The 20,583-nt window shown below is 41.0% G+C and overlaps 1 protein-coding gene across 4 annotated transcripts in view; it reads left to right on the forward strand.

The window, feature by feature from the left end:
* Positions 1-920: 920 nt before the first annotated feature.
* The window catches only part of prox1b (prospero-related homeobox protein 1b), a 40,903-nt gene continuing 21,240 nt past the window's right edge, over positions 921-20,583 (forward strand). The window contains exons 1-6 of one of the 4 annotated variants that reach the window (XM_023961339.1): positions 921-1,307; positions 5,085-5,493; positions 5,708-6,310; positions 6,516-7,718; positions 12,855-12,962; positions 13,136-14,179. In XM_023961339.1, the coding sequence (XP_023817107.1) occupies positions 5,140-5,493; positions 5,708-6,310; positions 6,516-7,718; positions 12,855-12,962; positions 13,136-13,195 (2,328 nt within the window). In that variant the 5' untranslated portion in view covers positions 921-1,307; positions 5,085-5,139 and the 3' untranslated portion in view covers positions 13,196-14,179. 4 annotated transcript variants of the gene reach the window in all.

Consider the following 20,583-nt stretch of genomic DNA (forward strand, 5'->3'; position numbering starts at 1 on the left):
TGTGTGTGGTGGGGGTTAATTGCTAAAACTTAAAAAAAGAAACGCCTTTTTCCTGCTTAAATGTGCGTCACACAGTTTACTATAAATAATGCTCACGTTGTAGACACAAACTAAAGGCGTTCTGTCCTCTGTTAACCGCTGTGAATGGTTAATGCCTGTGTTGATTGCCCTCATCAAGTGTCGATTTATTTGTACAAAACGCATCAAAACACAGGTTTATGTTCTTTTTTTAACTTTTCTTTTTGACGTTTTATTTATCCTGCAATATTTGTATGTTTGATGGAAAAGTTCTCGTTCGGGGTTTGGTGCCAGAATCTGAAGATATTTCGCTCATTTGGAAGATCCTTTCAAATTAAAGGTTTGATTGCAGCTCCAAGTGGAACGCGAAGGTCTGCGCTGGAAAAAAAATGGGGCCTCCTGTTGGATTTCCACCTTTCCACCAAACCTCCCTAAAGGAAAACTTATCTACTACATTTGAATAAAACTTTATAATCGCTTATCCTTAAAAGAAAATGAAACGTGTCTTTACTCGTCAGCTTTTACGCACGGACATCAGAAAGTTTGTTTGACTAAACACTTTTATTGCAACAATAGGGACTTCAGCTGAACACATTAGATAAAGTTACAAATATTTATCGGAAGAAAATTCTATAAGTAACACATTGAGGTCTGTGCGCTTTTTGGAACATAATTGGTCACAAACGTCCTTTGCGTCGTGAATCCAATTTAATCAAAAACTGGGCCATCGGTGATCCTCGAACAATCAACTTATTCTGCAGCTTCAGTGATGGTTTGGAGGTTGTGGCGGAGCCGGCTTTCACGTTACCCTCCTTGTTCCTCGCTCCTCCGCTCTGGCCGTGCGCACTCCCGGCTTTGCTCCCTTATAAATAAAATCCAACCGTCCGCGCGTCCTCCTTATTGGTCGGGTGGAGCCGTTACCTCACTCCCCAGGCCGATGACGCAGCGTCTTCACGTATCCTTCACGGGCGTCTCTACTTGTTTCTTCTACTTGTCCGTCCAGCGAGAAAGAGAGACGCGCGTTGAGCTCGGAGTGCCGGACGGAGGCGGGTGCACTCGATACGAAACACTTCTCGTCCCGGGAGAAGAGCGGCGCCCTTCTCCGTGTGTCATTTACTCTCTCTATGAGCGCCCCTCTCCCTCCCGCGCCATCCACTCGCGCGCACACGCACGCCGACGTCTCCACTTTGCCGTGCGAATTCACGGCATTGATCTCAAAGGCAGGCGCGGATCTGAGTCTCTCCTTTCCCCGTCGACGGACAGACTTGGAGGAGCGCTCGGGAGGGAAAGTAAGTAGTCCCTTACTGCTTCCGTTTGTCCTTGTCACGTTTGCGCGAGGGCTTTGTGTGGATTTGGTCGGGCTCAACTTCCACCGGCTCTACGACGTGGACGCGTATCCAGACCGTTTATTCTTTTCTTGTTTTGTTGTTTTTTTGGAGCATCTTTGCCAAGAGTTCAGATTTTGCTGCGCCAGTATAAAGTTGTAGGCTGGAAACCAATAAAAGTTTATACTTATTTAAATATCTTACTTTATAAACAAGGTTGTGCGTTTTTGCCAAAAATAATTGAAAGCCTAGGGTTTTTTTAAGTCCACGCAAGTAGGTGTAGCTGCGTGTCAATGCGTTTACTAATTGTTTTGAAGTGGCAAACGCATCTCGAGCTGCGTGAAAGTTACAGCGCTTTCTGTGCGCCTCTGGACCGCGCTGCGCGCAGAGCGCACTCCAACCCAATTCCATCCTTTTATATACCATCATTTAAATTCAAATTCAAATTAATCGAAATCCTTTTAAGTCATTTAGAGTTAAATTAGTTTATATTTATTCAAGTTGCATTCAAGTTGATAAAACAGTTAAAGTGATATCAAATGGATTCGTTTTATTACTAATATTAAAAGGAAGTTCATTCCGCCTCATACATACCTCACTCTTGCCATCATTTTATAGCATTACAGGTTAAAAACAGGTACTTCCCATTTCAGGGCTCAACAGCAGCCAAAAGTTATTCCGGCTCTTTAAAAACAAAACTTTCAGTTTTCATATAAAAACCACACTTTCACATCATCTTTCATTGCTAAACCTTAAACTAGAGTGTTTCAGCTTTTAACTCTCTGTCTAATTTAGTTTCTCTGGAAAATCAAAATCAAACACATTCTTAGATGGATTAAATCACAAACTCCAGAAGTTGGGAATAAAGGTCCTTTTTTTTTTCTGGACCTCACTGATCGGAACTCTGCATGTTTAATCGCCTGTAATGCAAAAGACAGAAAAAAATAGAGTAATGTGTGCATGCATGCATGAAAACAGGCTGTGTGTATGTGGGTCACTGTCTCTGTGCTAATGGTCAGATTTTCTTTTTTTTTCTGAAAAACACAGAATTTCCAACACCAAAAATCCTATTAAAGGCGCTCTTCACAATTCAAAAGCAGCTTTGCCTGTATCATTCTGCAAAACTGTTGAAAGACTAACTTGTGAACTATTTCCCTACTCTGGATCTTTAAGTCTCTTGCAAAACAGATGCAAAAAACAAGTTACGTGGAAAACGCTGCCTTGGGTGTGTGTGTGAGAGGACAAGTAAGCGCATGAATGGAAATGATGTGATCCAAGTCTTTCTCTTTAAATAGTTTTTAGTTTAAAATACTTTGAATAAGAACACAAAAAAAAACAACAGTGAGGCGGCTGCTGGAACTCCTAAAGATTTTTACAGTTTAGCTGAGTTTTTTTAAAACAACATGCTTGGAGTGTCTGATTATTGTGTTGATTAGTTTAGTCAGGGGGATAGGATGTTTTACATTTGTAATAAAAGTGTCTTCATAGACCTTTAGCTCATTCATTCGTCTGCTAAACCGGTTTTGTCCCTTTCGGGGTCACGGGGCTGCCGGAGCCTATCCCGGCCTCTCGTGGGCGAAGGCGGGGGACAGTTCACCAGTCTGTCGCAGGGCCACACTCACACACCCATGCACACTCACATTCACACCTAGGACAATTTAGAGTAACCAGTTAACCCATAGAGCATGTTTTTGGACGGTGGGAGGAAGCCGGAGTCCCCGGAGAGAAAACCCAGACATGCACAGGGAGAACATGCAAACTCCACACAGAAAGGTCCCCCATTTGTGTTCTGTTACAGGTCCCCCATGGACTTCACCACTGCACCACCATGCATTTAATGCATGAATGAGAAAATGGATTATGACTAAAAATGATAAATTTTACCAATAGGATTAAAAAGAAGAGAATTAAAGCCTAAGAAGTTGACCTTTCTAGAGTTTTGTGGTTGAGGAAGAGGAGTTACATGCACTTGTGTTGTCATAGTTTATAAAAACCCTACATTTGCTGAATCAAAGTAAGAATTTTCTTTAAAATGTAGAAAGAAAAGATCTGGAAACAAGTACGTCTCAGGGGAAAAGTGTGCGGACTTAGCATTAAGAAATATTGGAATAATTTCAACTGATTACTAGATTTATTGTTGCATTTGCAGAAAAGGATCTGTTGAACCTAAAAGTGTTTCAAAATGAAATAGAAATATACATATGGAAAAAATTGAATAAAAAGAGAAAGGTTGTCTACTATCATAATCGCAGCTCAGGATTGATCTAAAAAGTGTCTTGAGATAGTTCGGACTTCTGCCATGATGAAAGTGATACGATACGGTCCGACAGAGTCCGGTTACTAATGCAAAAATAATGCTACCAAAAAGCCCCAGGGGGTAATTCTGAAGTGGTGCTTGTTGGAAGACACTTTGTAAGTCAATGAGAACCCCTTAACCCTTGTACTATCCTAGGCACTTTAACGTTGGCAGTTGGGTCATCTAGACCCACTAGACAGTGCGCTGATCCTTTTATCTTTAATGATTTGTGATGTTCACTGGTGTCCATGGATTACATGAAATCCTCTTCACCTTTATCCACCTTTGTCATGGTAGGGAGAACACATCAATGTAAGGGTGGGTCATAGGATGGCACAAGGGTTAAAGAAAGTCTTAACACTAGGCTTGGTACATTTATTGGGAAGTGTTAACATGAAGAAATATTCAGAATTTAGGGGCAAAAGAATTTCCAGGAAGGGGTAACATTAAGGATAGGGGGAACTAATTTTCGAACCGGGGCAGGGAGAAACGCTCCTGACAATAAGTTCCACCCAACTGACACTTCCCATCACCTCACTAGATGTAGTAATCAAGGTTACCCCTCAGGGGCCACAGAGGAAATGGGAAATTACTGTGGTTATTATGCGCAGGTGTTACTTCTCTGTGAGAATCGAGAATCTCTTCTTGATTTTCTTTTTTTGTAGTTTTTGTTTTTTGTTCCTAAGAGTTTAAGAATGTGTTGATGCTCCTTCAGAATAAGACATGTTTATATGTGTTTGCAGGAAGCCTTGTTGGGATGATAAATGTTTTTTCGTTGTTTAATACATTTTTATTTTTTGGACTATAGTTGCAGCATGCATAATTTGCATAATGCATAATAAAGAAGAAAAAAACCATACAAGTCAAAATGTATTTAACAAAATACGGGAGCAAAAATTGACATTTTATTTTGAAAGGCAAATTAATAACAGAATAGATTTAAAAAAAAAACAGACCCTATTTATGCATGCTTCACTACTGCAATACTACGTATTTAGCTTCATGACACATATAGGAGGAATCCAATATATTAGCGCTTTGAAACAATTCTGCCAAGTCCAGCGTAAGAATGTGTGAGACTACTTCTTCTGTGCCGCTGTCAGTAGCAAATACTGATATACACAACTACTGTGCCCTCTAGTGGTTGTTTCTCTTTTTGTAATTTTTGTAATTTTTTATTATGCATGCGAGTATAAGCCGTAACTCAGGCAAACTATACAAAATACAAAGACTTCTACTCTAAAAAGCACAGTATTAGTGCTATATACCTGATTGAATGCTATTTTCCAGCTATTTTCAAGGGCCGGTTAGAAAACAGCCCATGTTAACTTTCTTACCGGGACTTATACTCCGAAAAATACATAACATATTTTCAGTCAAAGCTTGTCGTTGCTGAAAGTCAGATGATGACTTGATGGCTATTTTTTGTGTTTGCTTCTGACCAGGTATCTCCTGTGTTTGTCAGGACCCCTGGTCATGTCGGTTTAGCTGCCCTGCGTGATGCCTGATCATGACAACGCCACTCTCCTACTAGCAAGACAAACCAAGCGCCGACGCGTGGACATTGGGGTGAAAAGGACTGTGGGGAGTGTGATATTCACCCGCGCAAGGGAGACCCTTCTAGACAGGATGAACCCGACGCACTGCTCCGATCAGGACGGAGACTGCTCACTGATCGGCCACGGCCATGGTAGCACCAATGGGGATGGAGAGAAGTCCAATGTTCTGAGGAAGCTGCTAAAGAGGGCCAACTCTTACGAGGACGCCATCATGCCTTTTTCCGGCGCTACAATCATCTCCCAGCTGTTAAAAAGTAGCATGGGGAAGAATGGAGGGAGCGACTCGGGCTTCCAGGTGAAACCTGCACTTTCGTGTCTTGATGAAACTTGTTTGATCCTTAGCAGTTTTTTTGGTTTCAGTAATTATTTTAGTGAAAACTGAGAGGCCATGCCAGTCATTAACCACTTAAATTAGCTACAGCTCTTAAGTACTCAACCAGATCATTTCAAATTTTGATTTAACTCGTTAATTGTTTGTTAAATTGGAGCTTCTTGGGTTTTCATTGCAGGGAAGTGGAGCTCTGTCCAGTGGAGGCTCTGAAATCCACAATGAGGATGCCTGCAGCAACTCCTCCCGTGACCAAGACAGCCCATCAGACTGCCTGTCTCCAGGACATCATCTTCCTCCTCCAACATCGTCCTCATTTGGGAGGCCGCAGCCCAATTCGAACCACAACTCCCACACCTCCTCCCAGACGCTTTCTCTATCCACGTTCGACTTGGACCGTCTGTCCGATGAACACCTCCGTGCCAAGCGAGCCAGAGTGGAAAACATCATCCGCGGCATGAGCCACTCGCCGCTGGTCCGGAGCAGCGGAGGCGACCAGGACAACCTCCGCGAGAGTGAAAACGGACACAGGGGCGACAGGGGTGAGAGGGGCGACAGCGGCGGCGGCCATAATGCCAGCAACCACAACGACTGCCCCTCTTCCCTCCTGAGCTCCCCGGGGTCACGGGGCGGTGTGGTGGGTGTTGGGGAGGTGTACAGGGAGAATAAGAGAAAGCAGCGCCTGCCTCAGCAGCAACACAGCTTCACCCAGCTGGTGTGCTCCAGGCAGGAGCAGAGACAAGAGGAGAGGAGGCAGCTCAAACTCCAACTAGAAGACATGCAGGTTGGTAGCAGGTACAATGACAGAACTGTTGTAGTCTCAAAATGAAGCAAGTGGTTTTGTTTGGATGATATGGATCCAAATTGACTAAAAAGATACATTCTGATTATACTTTTAGGATCTTTAATGCATCATTCGGGTATATTTTTAGTACTAAACAACCTACACATTTGTATTGGGGTCTAAATATTGTCCCTCCTTTGTACAGAAACAGTTGCGGCAACTTCAGGAGAAGTTTTACCAGATCTACGACTCAGAGACGGAAGAAGAGGAGGACAATGGAGAGGGCAGAGAGCCTGAGCGGGGAGGGGAAAGAGAAGAAGATGGGAACTTGTCAGAGGACAGCATTCGGTCTGACGGTCTGGAGGAGAGGCACAGAGACAGAGGAAGGCACGGCCACGACGACCTGTCTGACCTGGACCCAGGTCTGTTCCTGGACCGAGCCCGAGCTCTCCTCCGTGAGCAGGCCTTGATAGATGGAGACTTGGAGGAGGACGCAGACAGTAGGGGAGAAGAGGAGAGAAACGGTGAAAGAGGAATGAAGAGGAGAGCAGCTGCAGGGGGAGGAGGAGGAAGACAGTTGGCCGAGACCCTAAAGCAGGAGCTGAACTGTGCCGTGTCGCAGGTCGTCGACACTGTCGTGAAGGGTTTCTCCTCGCCGAAGCAGACAGCCACTCATCATCACGGCTGCCACAGTAGCACGCCGGCCGCACCCTCTTCTTCCTCCAACTCGTCTTCTTCCTGTCCGCCGCCGTTTGGACCGCTGCCCCCTCTTACCCCAGACTCACGTTTCGGAGGTGGCACCCTGGGACTCAATCTGAATGGCGATGGCAGCCCCACCCCCAATTATCACTCCAACCAACGGCTGCACTGCTTCGGGGACGTAATTGTACCAAGTCCGTTAGATTCTTTTGGGGGTCTTGGCGGCAGACTGAGTGGTGTCCCCACCCCTAACGACCAAACGGAGGCCCTGCCGTTGGTGGTGCGCAAGAACGGTCCGGAGAACACCAACCACTCTCTTCCTCCTCCGCCGCCTCCTCACCACCCCTCCCTTCACCCGTCTCCCCTCACAGCTTCACTTGGGTTTAGCCCTCCATCGTTTCGACACCCATTCCCCCTTCCTCTCATGGGTTACCCTTTTCAGAACCCCTTGGGGTCACATGGGGGGGGCTACCCCTCAGGGCCCAAAGACCACCATCAATCCTCCCCTGATTCCATGGACATAACCCGGGAAGCTGTCAGCCTACGAACCAAAATGGCATCTTTGGGAGGGGGCCACATGGGTCACCATCACCACAGACAGAGCTCTCCAAACCAGCATGGGTCAGAGAGCCTGTCGCTGTCTCTGATCAAGTCTGAGTGCGGAGACCTGCAAGACATGGCCGACATCTCGCCCTACTCGGGTAGCACCGTATCCTTCACCTACATGTGTGCTCCAGTATGGAGGTTCTCTTTAAACTTTGAGTGCTCAAAAGCTTCAACTCCAGCCCTAAGTTTTGATTTGCGATCACAGTTAACCTACGTTTAAAAATTAAATCCTCAATCTCCCTTTTAAAGTTTTCAAAATCTACAAAAGCTATATAACAAAGTCTACAAAAACTGTCTACAAATCTATATAAACTTTAAAACATAGTCTAAAAATACTTTCAACAAAATCTATAAAATTAGAAAACTTTGTAAAGAAGCCTTCAAAAACTGTCTATAAAATTGGAAAAAAACTTTAAAATAAAGTCTACAAAAACTGTCTAAAAGTCTATTAAATCTGGGAAAAAAAACTTAAAATGAAGTCTGCGAAAACTGTCAAAAAAGTTTAAAAGCTATAAAAACTATGATAAAGTACACAAAATCCAATCAACAAAGTCTATAAAGTATACGAAAAATGTCTGCAAAGTCTACAAAAAAGCTTTGAAAAATCTGAAAAAAAGCTTCAAAGAAGTCTGGGAAAACTTTCAACAAAGTCAATAAATCTGAAAAAAACTGAAAAAGTTTACGAAAACTGTTTCAAAAAAAGTATATAAAATCTACGAAAACCTGAAAACGGAGTCTATAAAAACTGACAACGAAGAAAAAAGCTATCCATAAGATCTGTGACAACTTCAAAACAGAGTCTATAAAGTACATACATTCTACGAAAACTTACTTATAAAAATGTATGTAAACTGTTGACAAAATACTGTAAAAAAAAACTAACAATATTGGGGAAAATTCTAGATAAACATGCGTAACATAAAATACACACCACTAAAACAGGGTAAAAATACTATTTGTGCGTAATATTGTGCAAACTGATACCGCAAGAGTCACATTTTTTATATAATTGAATGCACAGCAGCAGCAGAAGGCAAAGTGACACAAAGTCTTTAATATCAATTAATTTGCATTAATCTGCCCCTGTTTTGAGCCTCTTGTTTCCTCGGTGAGTGTGCAAGATGAAAAGGGCACTCGGGGTCTTGCAAAGAGGGGGAAGATTAAACAGGTCGCACACGGCTCTCTTCAGCTCTTTTAAGTCGGTGCAGCAGGTTGTGGTGTTTAAAGGTGCTGAGAAAGGCTACTGAACTCCCTCTTTAACATACGCACACACACACAGGTCCCCCTGTCTGAGACGCTCTTGTGCTGTTAGGTTCCTCTTTCATCACAAAGACTTTGTACATACACGCTCAAAGCAAATCATATTTCACTTTTTCCCTGTATGTGTGTGGGGGTGTGTGTGTGTGTGTGTACAGTGTATGTGAGGTAAGACCTTATTCACAGGAGCTCAAAGCTAATCATATTTCAAAGAGTGCACTGGAGGAGCAGACCAATGTTTGGCTTCAATGATGGCACTTTTTTAAACAGAAGAGGAGCATCATATCATCGACATATATCGACAGTTTTACCTTTACATTTCCAGCTTCCCGGTGTCAGCCCTCCTCCCGTTTTTTTTTTTTTTTAAGCGCTCACTTTCATTTGTTGGCCTTCACTCTCGGTTGCTCGGCAGCTGTGTGTGTTTTGCGCGCACACACCGACGCTCGCTCCCTTTCATGGCGTACGCATGCAGACAGGTGTCTGCAGGTAGCTGTTTATCTTTTTCGTTCCTAACCTTTCATATGGAGAGGGCTTCTCCCGGCCTCTGCACCGTGACTCACCCCGTGCGCGCAAACATGGCCCTTGCACAAACGCGCACACTCGAAACAACAAAGTGAAAAGAAAAAATAAGACTTTGAAGCCAACAAACAGGGACTCCTTGCAGCTGTGATGGGGATTTGATCACAGTGTCATCTTCAAAGCTAATTTAGGTGTTGCTTTAATTAAAAAAAACAAGAAGTATTTGACAAATCTCTTGATCCTGGGAGCCGTTTCATTCCAAAAGCCCTCCTTTCATCGAATGTGGCAAAAGAAAAATCTTTGAAAGTGGACATTAGTATTTCAAAGATAGTCACCACCCACCCAAATCGTGCATTTAAAAGCAAATAGAAATACAGCGTTCCATCACCACTTACATTTTAAAATTATATACATTCATAACCTTTTGTTTGGATAGAAAACAGGCTTAATGACCTAACTTTGGTTAATACCGTTGGGATTATTTAAATAATCTCCGTAATATATTGGTTTTTTTTTAATCCTCTCATCACTTTATGGAAATTCAATTTTAATTCTCAGAAAATCTCAGGAAAGATTTGAAATGGGGGGGGACATTCCATGTCTCACATTTGGTACTACAATACGCACAATTCTCACAATAGAGTAGTTTTTTGTTAACCTACAAAATGCTACAGAATAATAGTACAAAAAGTGGATCCATTTCCAACTGTTTTATATGAAATACTTCAGTCAGTAATTCAAGGACCTTAAAAGCAAATTTAAATAATGGTAAGATTTGTCAATTGTATTGAACTGCATTGAACTGAAGGCCAAAAAACATAAATAAAAGTGCATTCTTAGTTGAGTTCAATCCTAAGTCTTTCTTTATGAGTCTTTTTCCGGCTCTTGAGTTTCAGGTCAAGTTTCTTCACTTATAAAATCAGGAACCATTAAATAGAAATGCTGTGCTCCAATATCTTTCTAAATATGACATGTGGTGACACACCGACACAGAAAGATAGCTAAAGAAATACTAAAAATGCTTTTTCAAAGTATGTCCCACTTTTTTCTGTCCGTATTCATTTAACCTTAGGAAATTGTGCTGCAACTGAAATCCTGTGGGTGTTTGGACTTCAAGAAAGCCTTGCACCCAGTTTAAGATGTTTTTCCACGGATCATAATTCACCTGAAAGGCTCCCTTCTCTCTCTCTAACGCACACAAACACTCAGGTCTGTGTATCTTTAATCCTTTGTATTGAGCTGAGCAGATGTCCTCCATTCATTTATGAATTTATCCCTCCACCCCCTCTTTTCGTCCCAATCCTCCCCTTCCACACACACATACATGCAGTGGACACACGCACACACCTGGTAACAAGGTCAAGTTACAGCTGATACAGTGAGCTCTGCACACCACATTCACAGGCGCTCTGACAGATATGCATTAGGAGGAGCGGAGACCTAACAGGGAGGAAGGAAGAAAAAGGGTTGCATTGTTTCTTTACAGACTTCAGCGCCGTTTGTCGTATCACTCGACGTCGTGGCGTTTGTGCGCTTTGATTTTCTGCTGAAAACAGAGTCCAAAAGTCTGAACACAAGGTTCGGTTCAATCGACAAACACACACACGCACAGATGGTGACAGGTTGGTATTAATGTTAACTAAGCACTGATGTTGTTTTCCGGTGACCTAAAGTATCTGATGCTAAATGAATAATGGATCACGAGAAGCTGCTTTGGCTTGAGAAAAAAATGCTTTGGCATTATTACATTTTCAAAAAGATATAAGATATAAATCGTAATTACTTTTTCAGAGTATAAGTTGCAGTTTTCTACATAGCTTAGTGGGGGGGGGGGTTAAAATGGCATATATTCTGCCAATATTGTTATTTATTCCGTTATTATAGTTTGCCTTTCAAAAGACAAAATGTCTTCTTTATTATGCTTTTTTTGGCACCTATTCCGGAGCGACAAATAGTTTCAAATTACAATAATTTACTTTATTTATACCATGGTCCGGGTAAACTCGATTCTGATTGGCTGTTGGATGTGGATTAAAAAAGTGATAATCCACAGGGATAATAGACACCTAAAAAAGCATTTCCGGTCTCATAGCTTAAAAGTTCTGTATCATTGCGCTGGCTTCTTTAAAACAAACCTTTGCTTCATCATCTGGACAAAAACAAGCGGTAAAAGGTGAACTTTCTCTCCGTATCGTTACGATCAGTATATATATATCGCTCTCCTTTGCCGCTGCAGTGCCGGCTAAGCAGCGCGTTGTCATGTTAATGTGAGAACCACTAAACAAATGGTCTGTTTTTTGCGGAAAAAACCCCAATCCAAACCAAAAAAATAACAGGAATAAAGTACTAAAAACGGATTGCATTATCAGATATTCACTGACTTCGCGCCCGAGGGTTCAGGCTTCCACAGCATGCGTTCATTTTCTGATAATACACAATTCTTCGGCCATCATCCCTTACTTACGCGGCACAAAAAAGAAAATATAAACAGTCGTAAAGAAGCCGAACGTTTATTTTCTTCACACCCAATTGCTCATTCTACTCTTTCCCTCTTTGCAACCAAACATGGCCACTGGGGTTTTCTTTCTGTGTGTGTGTGTATGTATTTGGCGTGTGCTAATTGACCTTGCAGGGGGCTCCATTGATTGCCTCATCTTCTCTGATAGATTATAGGGCTGTTAATGTGGTGGGGAAATGGCAGCGTGGTGGGGCACAGCTGTTGTCACACACACACGCTGCTGGACACACACTCTTGGCGCCCCTGCATCTGAGGCCTCCTCAATTATTATTTTGGTTGAGGCGATGGTGGAAGAGCCAAAGCAGGGACTACAGCAGCCATTGTGGGATCTGATTAAAAAAAATTTTTTTTTTTTTTAGAAAGCCAGCAGGTGCTTGCTTTTGGGGTGTGAAGTGGCACACCCACAAAAACCTGCTTCTGCTTATTGTCCGTCCTTCATTTTCAGCTTTTTTTTTTTGCTGTGGGATGGTGACACTTGTAAGGTCCCTAGAGCTAATAACTCTGCTCTTTCTGGAAAGATTTGTAAAGTGTTGCCAAACCTGAGATGTTGCGCATTAAATTCACTAAAAGGTCTTGTGATAAACAGGTAAAATATCACATCTGAGTATGGAGAAAAGTAGGGCAAAGTGGATGTTCTTCAGGTCTCAACAAAAGGTTGCAATAAGCTTTGTAAAGAGATCCACTGGGGGTGGGCCGGCATTGCATTTTCATACCACGGTGGGCTAAATGTGGTTCTTAAATGCCAACCGTTTGCAGGCACTGTTGATAAGGTATGTAACGACTGTGATTGTTGACGCAGTGCATCAACACAGCTTCACTGTCACCTACCACACACCGTTCTGCACGTGATAGCAACGTAAACTAACTTGATCTGATCACTTTTACCAAATACATCCACTGTTTTTTTTTTTTTTTTTTTATAATCCTTGACAAGGTTTCCTTCAGATTCAGGAAGGCTTGTCTCCAAACCATCTGAAGAAAGCCAAGCTGATGTTCTTCTACACTCGCTATCCTTCCTCCAACATGCTCAAGATGTTCTTTTCTGATGTAAAGGTAAGCTTTTCTTTTGTTTTTAATCCTTCTCCTTTTGGCCATTTTATTCATCTTTACATATATACTATAGTGTTTATGGTACAATAAAGCAATAAGTGGTGTCAAAATGTTCAACTTGCACTCATGTTTCCTTTACCAACCCTAAAAAGATATGTTTTGGTTCTTTTTTTTAGTCAAATGGGAAACAAATATTGAAGGTATTGTACAGGTTTTATACTTTTGACCAATTTTAATACAGTACAATGTGGTAAATGCAACAGATCTCTTTTACATCGTCCTGTTATATATATATTTGTGTTTTTGGTCTCTTCAAATTTTTGTTTTCTGGTAGTTTGATGAGAGTCTCTCAGTTTGTTTATATTCTTTGGCTTTTGAGAAGAAGAAAAAAATGTATTCGTCAGAGTCAAGTTTGGAAATGTATAGCCATAAAAAATACAGGACATTGTTTTATTTGGGGAAAGAAGGTTAGCAGATGAGGATGATAAAATGCAATTGTACAATTGCACAATTTTAGGGGCATCAAAAAAAATGGAGCAGAAAAATGTAATTTAAACAAAGGCAACACCTAGTAACCACACAAAAATCTACCCAGTTATTTACTTTATCGATCTTATCGTTTTTTTGTGTCCATTCAGGAATGGCTCCAAATGTGTCCAACGGTTGATAAAATGTTACGCCTACAGACACAAAAGACAAGCATCTAAAACACATGCAATAGTTATAATTGGCTTATGCTACAATGGAGCAACACTTGTACATTTTAATAAAGACAAGCTTGAAAACCTGAGAGGAAGTAGAACCAGATCAATGTGGCAAGCTCCTAAATAAATTTTAATATATCTCGCGTTTAGATCTAATGTCTTGGAAAACGTCACCGTTTCATATGTGTTCAAATGTAAAAGTTTGATAAACAGATTGTTTATTTCTCCTGCCTACTACCCATTTTAGAAAAGACAAGAGTTTGAGTAATTCATACCCAGATTGGAACGACTGAAAGCTAAAAACAAATTACAATTGAGGCTACATTGAGCAAACATGACCACAGTTGATCGGCCTCCAATTAGCCTCATCTCTTCCTTTTAACATCGAACATGTCAATGGTGACACCAAAATACGTTGACATACTGCCATTCTTTGACCTTTTACGCGATCACGTAAGTGTTGCATGACGGCGCAAAGCTGCATTTCTTCGCCACCGAACCTGCTGATTTCACTTCACTACTAAAAAAGTGTTGCATATCAGCGCAAGGTTGCTTTTCTCTGGAATTGCACTTCAACCTGCCCTGCTGTGTGTTGGAATCATGTTACCTTTTAAAACCAAAAGTTCCACAAAGGTAACTTGTGGTTATTAGACAAAAACGACCTAAAAAAAAGCACCTAAAGTGACAGATGGGATGAAATGCTCAAACAGGTACGCATTTCTTCCAGCTGGGATTTTATTGACCATTTTGTGGTCAACTTTCACTGCCCGTGTCGCACCAGTCTAACTTTTGAGCGTCGTCAGCGAGGAATCGATTTTGTTGCTTGACTGCTTTTGTGTGTGCGGTGGTGTTTGTGTGTGGACCCTGCAGCGCAGATGGGTGCTTCAGTCTGTCACGTTTTTTTTGGAGCATAATTAGAGTTTCTGGCCTTAATCGGCCCCAGGTTGGGGTGTGTTCTGGGAGGGGTGACTCCCACTTTCCCTCTCGCGCATACAAATACTGTAAAGAACCCCCCTCCCCCAACACGACCTGAACCTTTGTGCTCCACTCACCCAGAACACACACACACAGTGATGCTTTCACTCTCATCAACTACGAAGCTGAACTTTCATTTTAACAGATACATGAGTTTAAACCTTCATTTTTGAAATAAAATGAGTAAAAAAGAAAATACAAGAATCATTGGGTTATTCACAAATGAAACTATTAATATGCATTTTCTCTGAATAATAATTAGAGGAGGGTAGGTGGGGAGGAGGGATAAACATGACAACAGCTTTAAAACAAAGGCCCTGATTGTTTTATGTTTACAAGCTGCTACCGGTTTTGCAAAGGAGCATACGGCTACTCGACAGATCCGAGACGCTGTTTTCAAATGAACAGCAACACACACAAACACACACACACACACCAGCTGCCCTTTGGCTCATATCTGCGTTGACCACTTCCTCGTGGCGATGCCACATCCTCATGGGCTGCCATAGCAACAACGGTCGCTGGGACACGAGGTTGCTAGGCAAACACAAGGTTGCTATGATGGCCCACAGTAAAAGAATAAGTCTGATTTGTCGTTTTAATAGAGTATTTAAACTTTACAGCTGCTTAATTAGGATTTAGATTTAAATATTTTGTATTTTGACTAAGTACTTCAAATTATGTTATTTTTAGGAGAAACATTTTCATTATTATTTACCTAAAATTTAGTTTGAACCACAGTTAGTGTTCAAAAGTCAAAAATGAAAAATATTTTCATATATTTTGCTTGATTTATAAGTTAAAATATGAACTATGCTCCATAGTTATCTCAAATGCAGATGTTTGCAGCTGTATGTTGAAGCCCTATCAGATAAAGTGCGTTTTTTTTTTCCCCTCAAAGCAAGAAATAGAAATGATTTAACGTGTGCAGCCATTGATAAAGTATAATCATCTTAGGATATACTTTAATTATCTAAATATTTCTGCTTGGTCTACCTCTGCAAATAAATAAATGGACTAATGAGTTAATGTGCAAGCTCAGGTTGAGTTCATCTGCTGGAGATTGATATTAGCTTTTCCAATTAATCTTGTTTCCTTTCTCTGGGTTTATCCTCAAACTGATGTTCAATTAGTCCCTCTCATTTTGACAAATGTGGATTTAGATTAGGAGATGCGTGCAGCACTTTGGCCGGCCACGCCGCTCTCTGCAGATGGACAGCGGCGGCGCCGCTGCTGCTGCTTTGGAAACTGCCACATTGGAAAGATCCTTCTAGAGGAATTTGCTGCTGGGGATTTTGATTTGAAAAACTTGTTTTTTTTGTTTGTTTCAATGGTAATTGATCAAAAACTTATTTTTTTGCTTTCTCATTTTGAAATTTAAAAGTAAAAAAGAAAAGTTAGGATTAAAAACTTTTAATAAAACTTAGGAAGCTCGCTCTTTACGTACATGAATTACACCAAAGATTTAAACTCTGTTTTTCATAAAAAAAAGCTTTATTTAGTAGTTCAATAATTTACTATACATAAAGCCATTGTGATTGACTTTATTTCCTATAATAATAATAGTAAGTTAAAGGTTGTATTTGGCTTTTTACAGCATCCCTGTGCAACATTTTGGCCCCTTTTTAATTCATAGTTTATGCAAATGGTGGTTTATAATATTTGTTTGTTATAATTGAGTCCCTAATTCCAGTTAATCCAGCATATTGATGAGTGGGAGGAATTCTGCCGACCTTATTATTTATTAAAAATTTAAAAAAAAGGAATCGCTGCTAATCCTGTTTATGATGAGCGAGGCTGTTCTTTTCAAGGCGGGGAGACAGAGAGCGCCCTGTTGCTGTACGTCTTTATGTCTACATCCCCCTGTCGCTTTGTCCCACCACATTCATTACCCTCATCATTACCATATTTCCAAAATCCGGGTCAGTGTCTCCCTTTCTCCCGCCCTCGCCCCTGCCATTACCGCATATCCAAACCCTCCTTTCCTGGGAACAATAAGTAGCATGTGTTAGAAGGATCAGGGAGATTCACTGTAAGGGAATTAGGACCCTGAATGGTTTCCCCTAATTGGACTTGAATGGACTTTGTCTATGGGAAACTGGTTCTTAAAGATGAGCCTCTTATTCACAATAGCCTCATCCCCCTGGTGTGGGAAGTGGGTTGACAACTGTTTTCGGGTGCACACATACACAAGAATCTTAATTGCTCGCCGAAACCTCTTGCCTTCTGACCAGACAATCACACGAGAGCACGAGACGCGCAGGCTGCCCCATGTCTCGCCTTGAGAGAGTCAGTCGGAGTAATTAAGACCTCGTTAAGACTGGAGGGGAATTAATTAGACGCTCACTGGCTCCTTCAGCGCGTTCTTGCTCCCCAGTTTCCTGCCAACTTCCACTCTCTTCAGTTTGCGCTGCGTTATTCCAGCAAGAGCCTGGAGACTCCTTCCTTAAGAGGCTCGGATGACATCTCAACCCCGCCGTCTCAGTGAGAATCAATTAGCGGCCAACCTGCCGCTCGCCCGTCTTGTCAATTAGCTGCACAACAAGTCACACAGCCAATTTGGCAAAGCAACGCTATCACCAGCAACAGATTGTCGATACTGATTGAAATGAACGTTGACGGTCCTAAAGTGTGTCTCGAGACGGTGGGGATGCAGTATGTACCCGCTTATGACATCGTCTTTAATTATCTACACGTAGGTTCTTGGATTGCAAACCTCAAAACAAAACTGATTACAATAGTTTGAGTTCATTCTGATCCAGATGATCAAAAAGGGGGTTTTCTCTGCAATAATCTGGAGATTTGTTCGTTTCAAATGAAGGATTTGAGGCCGACCCACCGATGGTTTGTACATTTTTGTCGATCGTGCACACTGGGCGCCATTCTCTAGAAAATTTGCCGAGCTGTGACCATTCCGGCTGAACCATTCTTAAAGGATGTGAGTGTTTGCCCTTCTGCGATGGCCTGGGGGGCCATCAAGAGAAGAAGAGGGGGGTAGAGTCAGGCCACCCTGACACTTTTTTTCTGACACTCTCTCTTTGCCCGCCTTCATTGTAAACAGAAAATGGCATTCTTCAAACTCAGCGTTTTGCCTTCTCACCACTTCCATTATCTTTCTGTCTTTTGTGTCTCTGTTTTTTTATTTATTTTTTTTAAAGTTTGTGCTGAATGTGTTGAGTCGGGCGGGACAGAGGGTGGAGGAGGGAGCAGGTTGGATGTGTTTTGCTCCAAAGTAACCTCACTTTCTGACATATCTGCTTTTTGTGGTGAAAAGTTTTACTTTCTGCCACCTCCCATGGAGTGGACAGAGCCCACTGTTATCTAATAAGTAACTGTGGTGTGTGAAACCATCATGACATTGGGAGCTGGCAACAGACGTGCCGCACCGGTTTGGACACCAACCATTTACAAACACAAAAAAAGTTAGAGGAAACTTTATAAAATTATTTTTAAAAAAATTACATTTCAAGAAATTGAGTATTCTCTTTTTTTATTATTATTTTTTATTTAAGAGTTTACCATATGTTCTGCACCTAGGGGCACATTTAAAAGCCCTTATTTTATTTAACAAAAAAAAACAACAGTGTGCCTCACAATCAAGAGCGCCTAACAAATTGATTCATTCTGGTTGTGCTCACTGATGTCAAAGAACTTTTGAGAAGTACACAGCACAAACTGCCAGCCTGTTGATATCAGGTTGGATGTTATTCTAGCGCGTGTGGCGGTGTCGGACTGTGTTTTTTTAATGGGTTGCAAACAAGGTTGGGAGTTTGGGTGTTTGTTTGTTTGATTGTTTAAATAAAGTTAGACATTATATACTTGTGATTTAAGATGCATGAAAATCCCCCATTATTTTGATATGACTTGTTTGGCTCTCCAATTAAAACTTTTTTTTTTAAATAAAACTGACAGAAGTAATTAGGTATGGCTAGGGTCATTAAAATATGGTTTCACAACATTACCGCGTTAAAAAGAGAGAATTTGGCTCCAGATTGTAGGAACTTTCTGTACCACACAATAAAACCAAAGGTTAAGGTCATTTTCATGGTATCTGAGGCTGCAAAAGTAACCTCTCATTTTGCACAAACACTAGTCTGGTTAGTAAAGTTTATCACATTTTTATTCTTGACTGAAAATTTCAAGACTAAGACCCAATATTCTAAGAACGTATTTATCAAAACAGATAGATTACAGCTTTAGTGGATTTTTTTTTTTTTTTTTTTTTTGTGTGTGTTATAAATGTGTGCTGCCATGCCAAAAATAAATAATTAGCCAGTGGACATTATCACTTCTATATTTGGGTAACTATGTGCACAGCTGTGCAGCAGGTTCGTAGCTCAGCTTCAGGTCAAAATAATAACTGTTAGACATATGGACAGAAGGTGAGGTCATATGATCCACAAGTAATTTTTTAGCTTGGTGACTGTTACTATCTTGGCTGGATGTGACCTCAAAGAAACTTAACATCTGTTTAAAAAGAACAACATAATGTTTAAAAAAAGAAAAGACAAAAACACATTCTCTGTAGAGATCTTTCGAATTTGAAATATGGCCTCAAAAGGGATGATCAAGATTTTCTGTTTATTTTTGTTGCAAAGTTGTTGTTTTGAATTGTACATGGAAGTAAATGAGGACCAATTTGTTTGTGTGACAAGCTTCTAGTGGTTGCTCAAAAAAATATGCCTCGCTCTACTTTTATTTTTAAATTAGCTTCAATTTAAAAGTCCAAGGTATAAAAGGTTGGTTCTATCTCAAAATCCTCCAACAGCAAAGAACACGAGTGAAATTCTTCTGAAACCACCCACTAGAGGTCATTTGAGAAACTGCAACATCGATTACTTCTGGCTTCAAATTTAAGAACTGGATGTTGCTTAATTAGAAGCAGAAGGAGGCAAACTTGAACTTTTATGCTTTTTTCCATTTAACCACTTGTTTGTGGTTAAATGTTGTAATTTAGGTCCGGTCAGTTCAGTAAAGTCAGGTCCCATTGAACCCCAATGTCAACTTTAAACTGAATTTATACAGATTTCTGGGGCTCACACACTTGTTTTTTTTTTTAGATTTAACATCTGAGATTAATAACATCTTTCTACAGTTTTCATTTTTGGGTATGTCTCAATAACTACCCCCTTCCCCTTCTGGTTGCTCCATTTTAAGACAGACCTGGAAGTATCCTTTGGCTTCTAATGAGAATTAAACAGCCTTTCTCATACTTTTTCTGAAGTGCAAGTTATTCGAGTTTAAACTGGGCAATCACATGCCTCGTGTCAAACGTTTGAAACATTTGACAGTTTCCCTGAGGCCACTTTCAAGTGGTGGGGGGTGTGGCCTTCCAACAAGCTCACTCCTGATTTGCAGGAAAAATGTTGACTCATACCAAGTCAGGTCAATAAGTGCCTACTGACGTTGTCGGGCTCCAGCATGGCAGCGTCCATATTGAGAAAAAATGACAACTGAATTGACATAATTTGGTTTAAGCTAGAAGTTAGTCATACTGTATGGGTGACGGACGTCCCACTCACTCGATTCAGTTCGTATAAAGAGTCAATGGATCAGCCAAATCCAAAGCTAGAAGTGATGTCATCGCAGATTTACAGTTATAGATTAGAACCACAAAAGCCTTGATAGAAAAATTAAAAAAACAATCTGTAGAAAATCAATTAACCATAATTTAATTTTCCACATTTGTTGTTTGCAAAGACAAAGACAAAAGAAGAAGACTCAAAGACGGTGTAGAATTTCCGACTTGGAAGTTCATACACTTTGCTTAAGCAGAAGCAACTTTCTGTAAACTTCAACCATGCAGACAGTTGGTGGCTCCACAACAGATAAGCCCTCCTGTCAAGATAAAAAATAAAAAAAGTTTCCAGGTCGCTAAACAATGGATGGGATTGTTTCCCGTAAGGATACGGAAAACATTTCTAGGTGTGTTTGAAGAGTAAATT

The sequence above is a fragment of the Oryzias latipes genome, chromosome 2, assembly GCF_002234675.1.
Source record: "Oryzias latipes chromosome 2, ASM223467v1".
Taxonomy (NCBI): domain Eukaryota; kingdom Metazoa; phylum Chordata; class Actinopteri; order Beloniformes; family Adrianichthyidae; genus Oryzias; species Oryzias latipes.